Source organism: Balaenoptera musculus, chromosome 12 (assembly GCF_009873245.2).
Source record: "Balaenoptera musculus isolate JJ_BM4_2016_0621 chromosome 12, mBalMus1.pri.v3, whole genome shotgun sequence".
NCBI lineage: Eukaryota > Metazoa > Chordata > Mammalia > Artiodactyla > Balaenopteridae > Balaenoptera > Balaenoptera musculus.
The window spans coordinates 36,840,087-36,859,459 of record NC_045796.1 but is presented as its reverse complement, the minus strand read 5'-3'; the positions used below and the strand labels follow the sequence as shown (position 1 = coordinate 36,859,459).

Here is a 19,373-nt window from a genome sequence, read left to right as displayed (position 1 = left end):
AATATTACCTATAGATTTTGTAGTTTTAGGCTTGAAATGAGAAAGTAAAGTGAGTGACATTAGCATTCTTAATGAGGTATAATTGACATATTTCTCATCTGTACATCATGGTTCAATGTTTGTATGCGTTATGAAATGATCACCACAGTAAGTCTAGTTAACATCCATCACCATACATAGTTACAATTTTTTTTTTCTCATGATGGGGACTTTCAAGATCTACTCTCTTAGCAACTTTCAGATATGCAATGCACTATTATTAACTAGTTACCATGCTGTACATTACCTCCTCATGGCTTATTTATTTTATAGGTGGAAGTTTGTACTTTTTGACCCCCTCCACTGTCTCCCACCTGTAACCCCCTGACAACTATCAATCTGTTCTCTGTCTTAATAAGCTTCGTTTTTTTGTTTGTTTTGTTTTTTAGAATCTACATATAAGTGAGATCATATGGTGTTTGTCTTTTTCTGTCTTATTTCACTTTGCTTAACGCCCTCAGGGTCCATCCATGTTGTTGCAAATGGAAAGATTTCATTCTTTTTTTATGGCTGAGGAGTATTCTATTATACATATCACATCTGCTTTATCCATTCATCCATTGATGAACATACAACTTGCTCCCATATCTCAGCTGTTGTAAATAATGCTGCACTGAATGTGGGGGTGTATGTATCTTTTCAGATTATGATTTTCATTTTCATAAGGTAAATGCCCAGAAGTGGAATTGCTGGGTCATATGTTAGTTCTGTTTTTAATTTGAGGGATCTTCATATCGTTTTCCATCGTGGCTGCACCAACTTACCTTCCTTCCAAAAATGCACACAGGTTCCCTTTCCTTTTTATCCTCACAAACATTTGTTATTTCCTTTGGATAACAGCCATTTTAATAGGTGTGAGATGATATCTCATTGTGGTTTTGATTTGCATTTCCGTGATTAGTGATGTTGAGCATCTTTTCAAGTGCCTGTTGACCATCTGTATGTTGTCTTTGGAAAAATGTCTATTCAGATCCTCTGCCCTTTTTTTTAGTTTAATTTTTTGCTTTTGAGTTGTATGAGTTCTTTGTATATTTTGGATATTAACCCTTATCAGATACATGATTTGCAAATGTTTTCTCCCATTCGGTAGGTTGCCTTTTCATTTTGTTGATGATTTTCTTTGCTGTGCAGAAAGCTTTTAGTTTGATGTAGTCTCACTTGTTTATTTTTGCTTTTGTTGCCTTATTTTTAAAGTCATATCCAAAAGATCATCACCAAGATCAATGTCAAGAAACCACCTGTGTTTTCTTCAAGTCTCTAATCCATTTTAGTTAATTTCTGTGTATGATGTAAGAGGATAGAGTTTCATTCTTTTGCATGTGGCTGTCCAGTCTTCCCAGCACTCTTTATTGAAGAGACTGTCCTTTCCCCATTGTATATTCTTGGCTCTTTTGTCATAAATTAATTAATTGAACATAAAAGTATGGATTTACTTCTGGGTTCTCTATTCTCATCCATTGATCTATGTGTCTGTTTTTATGCTAAAACCATACTGCTAAAAACATACTGCTAAAACCATCCATTGATCTATGTGTCTGTTTTTATGCTAAAACCATAATTTATATAGCTTTGTAATATAGTTTGAAATCAAGGAGCATAATACCTCCAGCTTTGTTCTTCTTTCTCAAGATTGCTTCAGCTATTTGGGCTTTTTTGCATTTCCATACAAATTTTTATCATAAATGGATGTTGAATTTTGTCAAATGCTTTCTCTGCATCTGTTGAGATGATCATATAATTTTATTCTTCCTTTTGTTAATGTGGTGTATCACGTTTTATTGACTTGTATTGAACTCTTCTGGCATCCCTGGAATAAATTCCACTTGATCATGGTGTATGATTCTTTTAATGTATCGTTGAGTTTGGTTTGCTAATATTTTGTTGAGGAGTTGTATATCTATATCCATCAAGGATATTAGTCTGTAATTTCTTTTCTTGTGGTATCCTTGTCTGGTTGTGGGTAATGCTGGCCTCGTAGAATGAGTTTGGAAGTGTTCCCTCTTCCTGTATATTTTGGAAGAGTTTGAAAAAGATGGTATTAATTCTTCTTTGAATGTTTTGTAGAATTCACAAATGAAGACATCTGGTCCTCTGCTTTTGTTTGTTGGGAAGTTTTTGATTACTGATTCAATTTCTATTAGCAGTTGGTCTATTCAGATTTTCTATTTCTTCATGACCCAATCTTAGAAGGTTGTGTGTTTCTAGGAATTTCTTCTAGGTTGTGTAATTTGTTGGCATATAAGTGTTGATAGTAGTCTCTTATGAGCCTTTGTATTTCTGTGGTATCAGTTTAAAGTTTCTTCTTTCAGTTCTGATTTTACTTATTTGAGTCTTTTTTTTTTTTTTTCAAGTGAGTCTAGCTAAAGGCTTGTCAGCTTTATTTATCTTTTCAAAGAACCAGCTCTTAGTTTCATTCATCTTTTCTATTATGGTTTTAGTCTCTATTTCACTTATTTCTTCTCTGATCTTTATTTCCTTCCTTCTACTGTGAGCTTTGTTTGTTCTTCTTTTTCTAGTTTGTTGAGGTATAAAGTTAGGTTGTGTATTTAATGTTTATTTTAATACATTTAAAAAACAAATATTACCTATAAATTTTGCAGTTTTAAGTCTTGATATTAGAAAGTACAGTGAATGACATCAGCAAGCTTTATTTTGTGGCCTCCATAAAAAGTACTTGCACCATATGATGATTATGAGGGCTTGAAGCACTGTTCCAAAGAATTGGAAGGAGAAAAATCTAGAGAAAAGGCTTTAATAATTAATGGAGCCCCATAATAAACCAGTCATTTCTGTTTTAGTGACAAAATTAAGACCCATTGTGGACAATTTCACATTTGCTTTTCCCTGAGTTTAATTTGTTTAAGAAAGTCTAGTATATTTTTTTTGGTAGATTTATAATATTTCCCTAAGCAAATTTGATACACAGAAGAAGAAATAGAGAATGATCTAAGAATGCTTCTGAGAATGCTTTTTCCTATCTAAAAATGATAAATAAGGGCACTCACCTTAGATATTTTTAAACCTATAAAGGCAGTGTTAATTTTTGTTTGGTTGCTTTTTATCATTTTACTTTTGTCCTTTCAAATTAATTTATAAAACAAGGAAAGCCTGTTGCTCAAGTAATATTTTGAAATGGCCTTCACTTTATAAGATCAAATTTAATCAGTGAGTTTTAACTTGTATGGAGTTTATTATAACTGAAATTACTTTGTCATGTTAAATTAGTCGTGTTTGGCTTTTAATTAATTACTTCATTTCTACCTTCTGTTTGTATGGAGAGGAGTGTATGTAATTGCAGCAAGATCCCAGTCCTTTATAATGAAAGTGATGACATAAAATTGTCAAACAGTTCTCATGCACATCTAACAAATTATTCTCGACCTTGTTCAGTGTTGTTGATTTTGGCAGTGGAAGACTATTAATTTTAGATTTTTACACTTTTGTATACTGTGTCTCTTCATTTTTGATTTGTTACTTGTTAGGTTTAACTTCAGTATAACTTTTGACCCACTGGATGTGTTGTTATAAAGTGTTCTCCCTCCCCCTCCCTTTTAAAATGTAAACATAAGTTATAAATGTAAAAAATATCTAAAGAATATAGATATTTCATAAAGCTTTGTATCTTTACATTATTGGCTATAGTTTTCAGACTTACTGAACATTAGCAGTAAAGGAGAAAATTCTTGCTAACCATGTTAAAATTATGAAGATGCCTGATTAAGAAAAGCTAGTTTTCTGTCATTATTCCCTGTTGATATAGTCTGAAAGCTAAGTGAATGACAAATAACACTGTTTTAATGCTTTATTTTTTACAGCGGTTTCACATCCATTTGACCTTATTATTTTGCCTCTGTTAGAGATGAGGAAGTGGCCAAGGCCTAGCCCAGTCCACTTAAATAGGAAGTGGCCAATTTGAGACCAAAACTCCTCTTTGTCCCTGAAATTCTCTATCCTTTTTTCTAGATCATGTTGCCTCTTTACCAAAACACAATTCTACCTTTAGAATATGCTAAGATTAAAAGGCAAATGTTCTTGAGTAGCATGTTACAAGTTTCTTTTAAAGCCAGTTTTTTCTCATCACTCATGGGGCCATGGCAGAATGTGATTTGTTTTTACTAGATCTTATTTTTCCTGTTGATACATGTAGTCAATGCTGCTATATATAGTTGTGGTCACAGTGGTTACTCCTATAAAACATTTTTCTCATATAAAATTCTTAGGAGAAAAATGCTGATCTCTAGAGTTGTCCAGAACAGTTCAGAAATCAAGTGTAGTAGTTTGTCTTCAGTGAAGTACCCAAAATAATACTCTCTCAGTGTTTTATACCAATGTACTTGGATAGACAAACGGGTACCCAAAGCAGCCATTTTCAAGACTTCCTTGAAATTTTTTTTTTAAACATTCATGCAACTTTTATATGCTATAGTACTTGGTTAAATATAAGAAAATTATCTTAAATTGTCATTGCACTAAATGGACCATCATGTGCCCTATTTGTTTTGTGGCTTATTTACTTGACATCCTGCCTTACACTGCTGGTGGTTTGAGAAGTACTGAAGTATAGATAAATTTAATTTTAGATACCATATGGACATTAATTTAGACTAAAGTTATAATATTGTGTAAATCAGTTGTTATTTTTTTTATAGCTAGCCAGTATAGTTCACATGATTTAAAGTAGAGAATATTGGGAGGTCATAGTAGCAGGTGATGAAAGTTAATGTAATTTTTTATTTTGGACCAAATGAAAGAGTCCAGTAACATGAAGCCTATGAATGCTTCATTAATCAGAATGGAAGGTGGCCAAAACTGAAAGACTTGACTAAAGGACTGAAAGATTTTAAAGCTGTGGAGGGAGAAAAGAACCATTAACATTATAACAACAACAACAGTGTTTTAAATGAGGAAGAGAGAGAAGAGAAACTGAGGTCACTTGTTTGAGAAAATGACTTATGAATGGCTTGAAGTGGAAGAAATTAGTCTTTGTATAAGTAGTTTCCATATTAGAATGATAGTAGTGTTGCTAATCATAAACTGTGGTGTTTTGCTGACATAATGCTTGTGCCTGTTTCCATCATGCATTATCCTTTCCCAGGATCGATGTTGTCAATTTTTTTTCCTTTGGCAGCCATTTGAATTAAAGGTGGTCTCTTCCTGTTGACCTTTCTTGCTGAAATACTTTGTTTTTTGCCTGTCTCTTGCCAGGATGGTTGGGTATTTTCCTTTTGATTAGAGCTATGAAAGATTAGAGATGAGGTATGAAGTATTTCAATCTTATAACATGCCTGGTGGGAAATAGATGCTACTTCATTTATCAGTGAGAAAAATAAGACAGGGTGACACTAAGTCAGAACATGATAGTTGGATAAGAACTGAGTCTAGGTCGTAGTACAATACAGTATTCATTACCATCAAAATTTGTGTCTGTGTGTGTGTCTCTGTGTGTGTGTGAGAGAGAGAGAGGGCAAGGGAGAGAGATGGAGAAAGAGAGGGTCTTTTAAATTATTTTGCTTTAGAAATCAGAAGGAAGCTATTTGCATTATTTATAAATTATATTTCAACTTGAGATATTTTAAAAAGGCTTATAAAAACAGAAAGAAGCCTGATGCTGCATATCATATTGTATTAAATCAGTTTTAAGGATCATGCCATCTACTTAGTTCTGAATGAATTACTTTTGCTGTTAATGGTACTTTTCCTTGAATTTAAATTTTACAGAGTCATCACTTGACTTTTTCTTTTATACTTCTGCAACTAAATGACTTTGCCAAACTGGATTTTTTGTTAAATTAATGCTATCATAATAGTTTTAAATTACTATTTCTGGTAAACCAAGAAAAAGCAAAAGTCTATCCCCTACTAGCTCCAAGAAGGAATCATTTAAGATACCTGGATCCTTCTACTTATGATGCTATTTGGATATGACTCTTTTGTTTGCAGGAAAAAAACAGTTTTCTGAAGGCAGAGAGAGCATCCATCTTAATGTTCCAGCTCTAATGCTCATATTTTCAAACCACGGCAGTAAAACAGTCTTTAACTGCTGTTACAGAATCTTAGGCAGAGGTCAGTTGCAAAATATAAAGTATGATCTAGGAGTCCAAGGCATGAATAGTTTAGGGAAATGGGAAGTTTATGTTCATAGTCAGCATAATCCTCTGGAGCTTTTTTTATAATTCTCAAATGACACATTTTCTATTTTTTATATTTTTATTTATTTATCATATGGTTATTTAATTTAGAACTATCTTTCTAGTGTTTTTCAAATTCAGACACAAACTAGTGTCTTCTTCTCACTCCATGACCCACCAAGAACCCAACCCTGAGATTTTAATGTGTATTTTTTTGCCCAAAACCTAAGGGTACAGTTTAATGAATAATTGTAAGGTAAACATCTCTGTAACCACCACCAAGGTCAGAATTACAGAGTATTGGAGCACCCCCTTTTGTGGCTATTTTTGATCATAAACACCTCTTCCTGCAGGTACAACCACTAATCTGACTTTTATGGTAATCACTTCCTTACTTTCCTTTGTAATATTATCACGCTCGAATTCATCCCTAAGCAAAATAATTTTGTTTGGTTTTGATGTTTACATATATAAATGCATGTGTATTTTAATTAATTTTTCTTTTAATGGATTGTTGATGATTTTAAGAAGTCACCTAGGAGATGAATTGTCTCCAAATTAAAGCAAGAGTATGTATGTTCATGTCTATGCGTGATTTGGTCTGTTACTCATCCTCTGCTGCTTAGGGTAAGTAAGGTTCTTCTTAACTTTAATTGACTTTTAGATATAGTAACTAATAAGTTGTCATTACATTTTTATCCCCTGTGTTGGCCTGTATTTTAATGTTTGAGGTTAAGTTTTGAATTTTACGGAGTTACAGGTTTTAGTGGCGAGTATGTAGAAAGTATTCATAGTTCTGTATCATCATGATAGCACAAATATCCATGATGGTTTTTTTTAGTTAGAAAGAAATTATGTGTTGAGTGCCAGATGTCAAAGTTCAATCATTAGATGTCACTAATTTTCAGAACTCTAGATATAAAGATTTTTATATATATTAAAATATTTTAACAAATTTTAGGTAACTTAATATCTTACAGAGTAATTAAACTTTTTACAAGTACAGGTTATATGTAAATACCTAGTTTAGGGATGAAGATTTCCAACCCTTACCTTGCTCCCATTAAGAATAGTGCTAGAGGTTTTTTTTCCTTAATAGTATTGGATGCCAGACTTTTGACCTGCTTGTCCTTGGTTTGGAAATGGCCTAGTGCTGTTTATAGTTGTATAACTTTAGCACAAGTGGTTTCTATAGCTACTGTCCAGTACCAGATGTAGAACACTGGGAAGCTTTGATAAGGGGAGCAGGATTTTTAAACAAAAGCAGGACATGGATAATTACCCTGAAGCTGAACTGAGGTCCATTATGTTCAGTACTGTCATTTACATTTCATTTTCACTCTCTGCTGATTATAAGAAGGAAAATCTACTCACTGTCTTCCTCTTCCATCTCTTTGCCTTCTTCCTCTCACCTTATTAAAGAATGTGTATTATACCTTTAATCTGTTTCATGAATCCTCGACAGAATTAGGTGAGCATCACCAGTCTGATGGCTTTTACTTACGATGACAGCAACATTGGTTTCCACTTATCATAGAATAAGTTTCGTAAGCCATTTGTATTCAAATGTTTGCAGTGAAACTGCTGTTTTGTATAAACTGCTGCCACTTTGAGAATATAAATGACTTAAGGTTAATACTAGTGAGGTAGAAGAAATCATTATCTCATTATCAGGAGCTGTCAGTAAGTGAAAGGACAACTTAAACCTGACCTATAATTAAAATAGAAGCCATTTGGTTTTCTTCCAGATGGTTTTCAACTTCATCCCCAAAGTGACACCTTTTCTAGGGGAAAGCTCTTGTTTTTAAACAGTAATTTTTATAAATTGATGATTATTCTTAGGTATATTGTTGGGGGATTCTTTGAAAGTAACTCTTTTGGCAGTAAAGGGATACCGTGAGAGAGAATTTTGGCTTCAGTTAGAATGTGGGTTGGGAGTGATGGGACAGACTGTAGAGTTAAGCAAGGGGATCCGGTTTGTAGTAGAGGGGGGCTGGGGGCAAGGAAGTTGAGAAAATTCATACCTGATGACTCCTTTTTTTTTCTCTGTAAAGAAGGATGTAAGTTTTTGTTGAGAGTGAATGGAAAAGGTAGGATGAGAAATGAGAAGGAAAACTGTCTTTTACTGATTTTTACATTCATGTAGTTTTCATATTTTTGTATGTTTTCTTTTTCTGATTTGACTGCATGTTCCCTGAGGGGAAAGCCATGGCTTTCATCACTCACCATGTGTTTATGGGACCATTTGTGTCATGTGTTGAGACAGAACAGACTGATAAAACAGAGTCCTTATCCTTAGAGAACTTGCATGTGGGAGAAACGATGACCCAACCCATTCCAGCATAACGTGTTTGGTTCTGTAGTGATCAGTGCACGTTGCTCTGTGAACACCAGAGAGTGCCTACCTGAGGAGATGGTGCTTGAGTCAAGAGGCCAGCATTTTCAGCAAAGGTACAGAGACATGAGCGGGGTTATGGTGCATTCAGGGAACCCTAGACATTTAAGCATGACTGAAATACTATGTGGGGAGGAGTGGCTTGAGAAGTGGGAAACCAAAGGCCTGCCTAGTGTTGAAGGTCTTTACATACCAAAGAGTTTCAAGTTTATCCTATCGGTGATGGCAAGCCCTGAGGAATTTGAGTTAGGAGAGTGGCAGAAGTTCTTGTTTTAGGAAGGTCACCCGGGCTTTAACATGCAGGCAAGTTTTTATTATGGAAAGATGCCAGTGATGCCAGCCTGGAGGCTTCTGGCATGGTCATGTGAAGATGATGAGGCTGTCAACTAAGAAAGGTAGAAACTGGAGATTGTGGGCGAGACAGTGGAATTGAGAGCTTCCGGGGGGGTAGATGTGGCAGGACCTAATGACTAATTGAGTAATTGGGGCAAGAGAGACAGGAGTTAAGGATAACTTTTAGAAATCTGGCTTGGGGTAGCTGAGTAGGTGCATGTATTTTTATCCTTCCTCCCTACTTCCCAAAGGACATGGTGCAGTGCCGCTTTCCTGGACTACTGCAGTAGTCTTCCAGCTGGTTTCCCTGCCTCTGGAATTTCTCCTACCATTACATTTCCTGTACGGTAGCCAGAATATCTTTCAGAATGTAAATAGATAACGAAACTCCCCTGCGTAAAAGTCATCAATAACTTTCTGTGAAATTTAGACTAAAATTCAAAATCCTTCGCATAACCTTCGAGGCCGGCCTGATCTTAGACTTCTGGCCTGTCTCTCCAGTTTCATTTTGTGCCACCTTCCCTTTAGTTTTGCAAGCCTTCGCCACACTAGCCTGCTTTCAGTTCCCAGAATGTACTTACTTACCTCTTTCTAGTCTGAGTCTTTTCACATTGTGTTTCCTCCCTCATTGTGTTCGCTAGAACACAATGTGTTCCCTAGAATGCTTTCTTCTCGTCTCTTTCTACGAGTAAATTTGATTCATCCTTTAGGTCTCAGATAAATGTCACTTCCTTAGGGAAGCCTTTCTTATCCATTCTCTTCTCCCCCATCTAACTAGGTGTCTCCTTATATTCTTATAGTACCCTTTTCTTCCCAGTGTTTAATCATAGTTTGTAAATATATGTTTGGGTATACATTGTTTAATGTCTGTTCCCGCTAGTATATAACTGTGAATTCACGGAGCTTGACTGTTTTGCCTACCACTCAGTAAATATTTATGGAATGAATAGTAATTGTTCAGTGATTGTTCTGGGCCCCTCTAGATTAAAAACAATCAAATTCAACAGCATTTAAATCATCCATTTGAAAGAAGAGTAGGAATAGATAGTTATGGCTAGCTAAAAGTTTTCTGTTTCAAAATACACTGAATTTTTTTTTTTTTTTTTAAAGCACTTTTCTTTTTTATAGCTACTTTATTTATTTATTTTATTTTATTTTTGGTTGTGTTGGGTCTTCGGTTCATGCGAGGGCTTTCTCTAGTTGAGGCAAGTGGGGGCCACTCTTCATCGCGGTGCGGGGACCGCTCTTCATCGCGGTGCGCGGGCCTTTCACTATCGCGGCCCCTCCCGTTGCGGGGCACAGGCTCCAGACGCGCAGGCTCAGCAGTTGTGGCTCACGGGCCCAGCTGCTCCGTGGCATGTGGGATCTTCCCAGACCAGGGCTCGAACCCGTGTCCCCTGCATTAGCAGGCAGATTCTCAACCACTGCGCCACCAGGGAAGCCCGCTTCCTTCTGTTTAAGGAGGAGATGATAACAAAGAATGGCAGATTTCTGGGAGAAGGCAGTAATTAGAAGGATAGTTTTACCTAAATGGAGTTGTCAACTTTAGTTTCTTTAAAGTCTGAGCAGTTTTATGATGTTCAGGACGCTCTTACATATATGTATTCTCCCAGTGTAATCCAGAGTGTCATTAGTTCCATTCAAAGTGTCAGCTTCAGATGTAACTACACAACATACAGTTTTTTTTCTTTTCTTGAGAATTTGTTCCCCTTTGGATTAACATTTATTAAATTACAAGTATCTGAAGTACTTTCCTTTTAATGTCTCCTGTGTTCTTTTTGATGCTCTACTTTTGATGTAGAGTTATTTGTAAAAATAAAGATTAACTTGAATAAGGTCTAGTTTATGTACTTTTCCTTTATTTTTCTCGAGAATAATTTGCAAATGGACATAAATGACAATGATACACTTTATAGTCACTAAGGTAAGTATGTATTTGTATATTTCCACACTATTCTTCTAAAAATGAAATGGTGTGAATAAATGCCAGTGCCCTCTGAAGGAAAATGGCCATCACGTTGCTGCTCTGTAACTCTAGACGTTTACAACAATCAGGACTTAGAGACAGCGAGGGAGATAGAGTGCTCCTGACTGTCGGATGCATGATGGTCAGCTCTGCTTTGAACTATCTTTATCCACTGCAGGAAATACTATAAAGAAGGATTTATCTGCTTCAGCCAGCAGAGGGCACTGTACACATAGAAGTACACTACCAATTGTAAAGCTTCCTTTGATTTTTTTTGGCAAGTGTGTTAAAATTCCTCGAGTGGTTTATGTTTAGAATTAGCAGTACTGATAGGACAGGAAATTGGCTGGGTGGGACAGTGGTTAAAGGGGTTCTGTCTAAAAGTTTAGATCTGAAATATGTGCTACCAAATATGTTGCTGTTCCATGAAGAACGTCCTCTAAATGTCAAACTCCATTTTGAACGACCCACTAATCTACCATGTGGGAAGTTAACTCTTTAACCATTGTTTTGATGTAATTTCTACTTTAAAAAAAAAAAAGTGTGACGGAAAAAGCATGAGCTTTGAAGGCTGATCTAGTCTACAATTCTGGAAATACTGCTTACTAGATGTGTGACTTGTGGCAGATTATTTAAACTCTTTTAGTCTCTTTCCATATCTGTAAAATTTAGATAATAATCTGCTGTGAAAAGATGCAGAAAATTAAATAATTCACTTATGTAAAACACATAGTTGCAAATACGTATCAGTTGCTTTCTTGAATCAGAACTTGTATGTTTCTCGTCATATTTACAATTGCTGTTTGTCTTACAAAGTTAAGTGATAGGTCCGAAAGCTGTGTATTTCCATTATGTAGCCATCTGTAGCTAGCACAGATTTTCCTACAGAAGTTCTTGATTTCTGGTTATAAAAATGATAAACAGTAGATAGTGTAATCAACAATCTTAATATTTTATTCATATTTCCTTAAGTACTGCCATGTGCCAAAATTTAACCAGTAGTTATGAAATTTGGGAAAGGTGGTCTGTAAGCTTTCATTGCCATAGTTTTCTTTCTTGGCATTTCCTAATTCTTTGTGTATTTTTATTTTCCATGAAGTATTTCTTGCTTACTAAAGATTGGCAGAACTCAGGTTTTATGATACATAGATGATATCATGACTGATAGTGATAGACAGATTTGGAAGTGTTAGAGAAACCAGAAATCAAACATTGGGGCAAGACTGAGTTAGTGAGGGACATCAGGGGTTGTGTTGCTTGAGGATACTCTTCTCCTCTTAAGTAAACCCTTGGCCTTTGAGATACTGAGTTGAAAAAAAAAAAAAATCTGCAGATATTCTTGGTTGAGATGGGCAGGGAATGTGAATAGAGAAGAGTTATCAAAAGGTGATGAAAAATATGTAGAGTTGAATATCATCATCTCAAGTGTGAGCCCTGGTAAACTAAACTAAAGATAGGATGAAAGAGAGAGGGAAAAGAGAGAAAAAAATAGCGAGTTTGCCATTTTATTCAGCATCAAGGTAACATAAGTTCTGAATGCTGCAAATGGTATTTTTCATAAGGACCAGAGTATATGTTAAATGTATATTGTTCATAGGTAATGATATTTACATATATGATATGTATGTGATAATATGTGGACCGTAAATGTACTGAATGTTTTATGTGGAACATTTTGTGAACCATGTCTTTTCCACTTAGATGAAAATGGTAGCCAGAGTCTCTGGAGTGTCTGGCTTATCCCGAAGCAGGACTTAACGCTGCTAGTAATAGAACGGCTCTTGCCAGGTCCCTGGCTGCACAAGGGATTTGGAGCTTTTGGGTTCTCCAGGAGTTTTTGTTATGAATGTCTTATTTCACAGTTAGGGGGCAATCAATCTTATAGAAAGAGGCGTTCCAGTATAGGACCCAAACACATACCTCACATTGATTCTTCTCTACTCCCTGGGAGATAAATAGGATTTCCCCCAGCCCCCAGAGGTTGCATTTCGAAGGTTAATAGTCTTTCCCCACTTTTCCCGTAGCATGTATTTCTCTGTCACTGGGTCTCTGTAGCACTGAATATATGGTCTGTTAGGGCCTTATTTTGCTTTTACTACTATATGTTCTGAGCGAATCTTGAAGTCTAAACTAGTTAGATAAAGAATGCCATAGGTAGTATATGTTTTCTTGATAAACATTAATTGGCATAGGTTTTAATCATTACTTTTGGGTTTTCCAGGTTTCTGCTGTTCATTCTCAGTCTCTGCCTCTGGTCTTTATAGTCCCTTCTTCATCCTCAGTTTGTCCTATATATCCTTTAAGTCGAAGACAAGCTATTTGGTTAAGCTCCCACTTTGGTCTATGAGGATACCTACCTTCCATTGTGCTTTGGCTTTTCTCTCCTGCTTCCCCCAGTGAGCTGCCTAATTGGCAGTTTAGGTGGGTTAGGCACACAAGTAACTGAGCCCGAGTCAGTCCCCGGCCCATCCTGGTCTTCAGCTGTCTTACCATGCCTCTACCTTTTAAGCTAGCACTCTGGGATCACACATTTCTGTCCTGTCATACCACTGCAGCCTCAGGACATTCACTGAAGTAGTCTGCAGTGCATTTTGAGATGTAGAGGTGCTCTCGCATGGCTTAGAGGAGTCACAGGGAGAAGAGAGGAGAGAGGGCAAAGCTGGGAAGGATCTCACTGCCTGACAGTGTTCTGATCCCTCTTGTACAGAAGAGGAAAGTGAGAAGACATTCAGCAAACTGATGTGCAATTGAATCTCACTCCCAAATGTTAAGGGAAAAGCCTCAGAATTGGGGAAAGTTTGAACTCATTTGGATTTTAGCCAGAATGCTGGAATATTAGATTTGCATTTTAATAAGTTGCATTTGATCCCATTATGGAGAATAGAGAGGGAGCCACAATGGCAAGGCAACTGGCAGTTTAGAAAAAAAGCAAGGAGAGATGAGGAAGGCTTAAACTATAGTACTGGAGTTATGGATGAAGAGGAGGAGTGGATGTGAGAAATACAGGATGCAGAATCTAAGATTTTAAGACCGACTTAATGTAAGAAGAAAAGGGAGAGCGATTTGACCCAGGTTTCTGATTTTGATGACTGGGTGGGGAATGATGCAGAGCTGTGAGAAGTACTGTAGCAGGAGAGATGTCGCTTCTGGACATAGCTTTACACATAACCAAGTAAAGGTATTTCTGCCAGGATTAAGCTAATGTAGTTCAGAAAGTAGGCAAGTTTTCTAGTGATCTTATTTGATGTAAGGACAGAACGTAGAACGCCTGGAAGAGCAGATGATGGCAAGTCCCTTCCTTTCCTATGACTCTTCAGTCAGACTTCTGATAAAAGTTGGCATGCACAAGGCAAGGCTAAATGCTGGACCATTGCCCTGTGTTGCTGCTCTCCCAGGTCCGGCCTGGAGATGTGGGCGTTGAGTCCTCCTGTCCAGTCGACAGTACTGCTAGGGTTATGGTATCCCTCAGGCATCCTGTGGCTCCTTATATCTCCTTCTAGTATGAAAATTTTGTGTCATTGAAATAATCCTCTTAGTTGCTAGAACTAAGTTAATAGCATTTCTGATCCAGGTCTCTTCCTTTCTGGGAAGCCTTTGTTCATCACATGTTTATTCCCAGAGATACTCCTGCTTCTTGAGTTGAGGAAAGAGTTAGCTCTTTTGGGGAAAAAAACCTCATTATGTTATAGTCAAAGGGTGTAGTCCCTGGGTCTGGTAGACCTGTGTTCAAATCCTAGCTCTGTCACTTACCAGCTGTATTATCTTGGGCCTGTACTCTTAAATAACTCCTCATCTGTAGATGGTAATAATAGTGTACTTATCTCTTAGAGCTGATGAGTTTATATTAGCTAGTGCATGTAAAGCATTTAGGATGGTTTTTGGCCCATAATAAATACCCCATAAATACTACCTTTCATTTGGTATTCTTTAACTTTTTATCTTTTGGGGATTATATAGCCTGAAGTTAGTAACCATTGGCATGCTTTCACGTGCTTGCAAGAATTTGGAACTGTAGTATACTTAGTGCCATAAAATTTAAATAGCCACTTTTTTTCTTTTTAAATGAATCAGGAAATCTGGGCATGTTTAATAATTTCTTTTTTTGTGTAATTAAAAAAAAAACATTCTGGGGCAAAATAGTTTCTGAATAAACAAATCAACCAACATAATTTTATTTTGGCTAAACCTGGGCTTTTATTAATATTAGATATGAGGGAGAGAATGAAAGTATTCATCTCATACAGGAATGAGGAAAAATACAAAAATATTTTGAGGATTGTTATATTGCAGATATATTTGTAGATATCATTTTGATACTGAAACCAGGATAAATAATTAAGGTTCATATTTTCTAATTATGTCTCCTGCCTATTCTCAAAATCACATTAATCCCTGTACATTTGAATATGAATTTACAGAAACGCACGGGAAATGAGATTTTATTTCTAATTAGATTTTTTTTCCACAGCTTAAGGTGGCTAGTGAAACTGGCTGAGAAGCTGATGTCTCAGTGTTGTCTGTCAGTCTTCTTATCCTCAGTTTTCTAAGCTGAAACATGACATTTTATCCCAGGTTAATATTTCCAGTTTCCAAATGTCAGTCTAAGCACTAGTCCTCACCTGTCTCTGAAGTCTAAAAGTGTGAAAATCGCTTGTTTATCCTGTGTCTTCATCTACTGAGGTTACTTAAAGTTGCCAGGAATAGTTTATTTCATTAACTGAACGTGCATGTACCCCCAGACAGTTTTACTGATCTGTATGACATCATACAAATGTAATAATTTGTTATTGTACACCATTGGAGTAGAAGCTTCCTTGCTTGATAATTCTTATAGTCAAAGACGGTTTCAGTTTGTGCTGAACTAGGAATCGGAAGATGCAGGTGGTTGTCCCAACTCGAGTTGCCCGGATGATTCTCTTTGCATTCCCTGGGTCTCTGTTTTCCCAGTAAAAGTTTTTGTCTTCTCTGTGCAGAGGACTGTTGTGTGGATCAGATGAGGTGAAGTAAGTGAAAACACTTTGGATACCCAAGCATGATACAGATATAAAGTGGTGGTGTATTTCTTGTTCATGTAATAAAGGAAAACAAATGTGTACCAGAGAGTGAGATTTTCCTTAAAGTAAATGACTGCTTTGGTTGCTGGCTAACGAAAGAAATAACTCAAACATCTTTATTTTCTGTATTTTCCAACCAATCAGAACCGGGACCAGTATTCACATCTGCTGAGTGATCACTTTCTGCCGTACCAAGGTCATAATTCCTTCCGTGAGAAATATTTCAGTGGGGTAACAAAAAGAATTGCCAAGGAAGAAAAATCTAACCAGGAGTGAAAATTAGGATTTTGACGATGGAGAAAGTATAAGGATTTGATAGAAAAGACATCTGGATGTGAACTTTCATGTATGGTACAGGAAATGTACTGTTTTAAATAATTTTATATAACAAAATAAATGCTATAAAGTCAACTGAACAATTCTTTTAACGTTAGCTTTGTTTTATAGACTATTTTGTTGGATGTGGTCTTTTGAACTTTATATTTATGCTTTCAAGTATTATGGAAATTGAAAACAGTTATATTTTTGGTAATTAATTTACAAATGGTGTTGACTTTTTAAACAGATATCTGCTGGATATGTTATAGGCATTAATAGTGTTTGAGAATTTATTCATTAGGTAGGCTTGTTTAATTTTGTTTTTGATTGTAATTGTTTTACACTGTCACTAATAAAGCTTACTGAGGATTCCTAAAATCGTGTAGTATATGGAGGGGATGTGATGAAGGAAATGAATTTTTATTTATAAATCCCAGACAAGTAAGTAATCACAATGATAATGGTGATGATGAGAAAGGCTAGGACCTGACAACCTAAAAAGATTCCAAACTCCTTGAGGCCTGTCCACATCTGAAGCTCGTCTGTACCTTGGATTTGCTTCTGCATTCCTAAACCTTGACTGTCGGTCAAGTTAACTACCCACAATTTTTGGTTTAGAAAGTAACTGATAGTTAAAAGCAGTAACAACAACACAAATCCTTGATGGTTCCCTAATGGTATTAAGTCTAATCAGAGCTCTTTGAAATAGAAGCTGTATTTTCTTGAAGGAGAAACTTTGCTGAGTCCACATTGTGTCCATCATGAAAATATCTTGTTTGAAAACCACTCTACCCATTAATTCAGGATGCTAATAGCTTTCCTGCTCTCGGTGATCAGTGTACCTCAGCAGGACGGCAGTAAACGAATCCTCTCTCTTTAACCAGAGCCTATTTTTATTTATACTATTATTATTATTTTAGTGTTACTGCTGGCTTTTATGGACTCACAACTTGAACGTGCATAGCTTAGGACCTCCAGAAGACCAGTGCTGCCCAAGCCAAGAGAGAGAGCAGGCCATCCGCTTAGTTCTGCCTCCTTTTCTTGTCCTGCAGCTCTGAATTTCAGCAGCAGATCTCAAACATTTCAGTGATTGTTTTGTTTGGGTTTCTGGATGTGATTTGTGGTACACTGGGGAAAATCTAAAAGTATTCAAGGATGATTTATTTTCAGTATTTCTGTTGTAAACTGACTTATTTAAAATTTTTTGAGGTTATATGGGGGGTGAGTTTGAAACTTTGTAGCTGACTAAATTTGGAATGAGATTTTAGCCTTGCCCCATTTTTTGGTTGTCACAAAAATTAGTCCAAATTAGTTCCAAATTAGATCTGGAAAAGTTGCAACATTAATTTTAGTCACTTTGTTCTTAAAAATTATCCAACATTAAAAAAAAAATTTCAAATTATTTCTTATTACCATTAGTGGAGGCCTTCTAATCTTTAATTCTTCATTGTTGTGAGGTTTATTTTCATATATATCAATAAGTTCAGTCTCCCATTCCTGAAATGTCACTGGACTCAGAGTGTGCATTTGTGCAGTTGTTTTAAGGTTGGTACTCAGAAGTGAAAAAGAAACCTGATCACTTTCAACCGATTTTGATTTTAGTGCAGGTAACACGTCCTCTTATTTTAAAAAGAGAGACTTTATTTTCTGGCATCAGGATCTTACTACTTCTGCATAAGTTGGAGAAGATCATTTCCGGGATTGCTTTAGTTTTATGTGTATTCCTCATGCACTTACCAGCAGGAATATCACCTAGCAAAATGCCTACATTTTAGGTAGTCCTGTAGTATGAATTTACAGTGTAATCTGTGAGTGAACCCTAGGTGGTCTGTGGGCTGGCCTATTTAATGTTTATAATATGACAGACTATAATTTTGTTTCTGGCATATATTAAAACATCCGTAAAATACAGACGGTTATGGATGTAACTGTCTTAGTGGTGTTTCATCATAAGTAACCTCCTTCCCATCCATTCTGGTGGATTTTTTTCTTTTTTTTTTTTTTGCTGTGATAGCTGGGAAGGAATAGTGGAATAGGAGGTCTTTGGGGTATTTAGCCAAAGTGGCCAACAGATTAAAAAAAGTTTCAAATCTACAAATTTCTAGCCACTTCCTGCCCAAGGTGACCCAGGTCTAGGCCTGTTCGCCACTAACTTCCTTATGACTAATTCTTTAAGTACAGAGGTTGAGCAATGAAACATTTTCAAACTGTTTAAACTCTGGGAGGTTAAGTCAGTGTTACCATTATTTCCTTATGGCGGAAACTCACTTAAAATTTGATATACCCTACATATTTAAGAAGAATGGTGATTACAACTAAAGAACTTTATTTCAAGTTTGGTAGGGAAAAGTAGAGTATGAGTTAACATACCAAATGCATCGTAGTGAATGTGTTTACATTATTGGATGAAAAATGTGCTTTAAAAGTTTGGGACAGAAACAACTTTTAAGGTAATATGTTTTATACTCTTATAATTAAACAATCAGGGATGACTTTTTTTTTTAACATCAGGAAATTAGATGTTAAGTTTGTGTTATCTAGATGCCAATATAAGCAAATCTGACTCTTGAATCAAAGGCCTTAGTCCTTTTGGGTTAAGAGAACTAACCCATGCTGGAAATATTATCAAGTATTGCTAATCCAAAGAGATATGTAATAAAACATTATGTGTTGAAAATCAAAGGTGACATTTTTGGGGGGAAATGATCTTTCTACACCATTCTAATCTCCCTCGTAAAACCACAGTGGAACTAAGCTGATGTTCATGGTTCTAATACTAAAGAAGGCACTGGCCCTGCATAAATTCATTAATGGAACATAGGGGTAGAAATGGAGGTTGGTGTTGCTGAGAATATTGATGACCTTATTGTTGATTTGCCTGTTTGACCAAAAGGGAGTAAATTATACCAGAATAAGGACTTTGGCTCTTTTTACAAGAGCATGGGTTTTCTCCATTATAAAGTTATTTAGAAAACTAAACACTTGTAAGAATCTTTCTTTCTTAGAAGGATTGTATTCATAGAATAAGCGAAGTCTACTTTGATTTCCAACTCACCCACTCCCATTTTTCTCAGATATTTATCAAGTAATGTGGTTTGTAATACAAACCAAAAAAAAGAAAAGTGCCTTAATCCAGAACA

The 19,373-nt window shown here is 36.0% G+C and overlaps 1 protein-coding gene across 4 annotated transcripts in view; it reads left to right on the top strand.

Annotated features, from left to right (window-relative positions):
* TRMT11 (tRNA methyltransferase 11 homolog) overlaps positions 1 to 19,063 on the top strand; it is a 64,563-nt gene extending 45,500 nt beyond the window's left edge. For all 4 annotated transcript variants that reach the window (XM_036872042.1, XM_036872044.1, XM_036872046.1 and 1 more), the window contains exon 13: positions 16,060 to 19,063. In XM_036872042.1, the coding sequence (XP_036727937.1) occupies positions 16,060 to 16,191 (132 nt within the window). In that variant the 3' untranslated portion in view covers positions 16,192 to 19,063. The remainder of the gene's footprint in view (positions 1 to 16,059) is intronic.
* Positions 19,064 to 19,373: the final 310 nt, after the last annotated feature.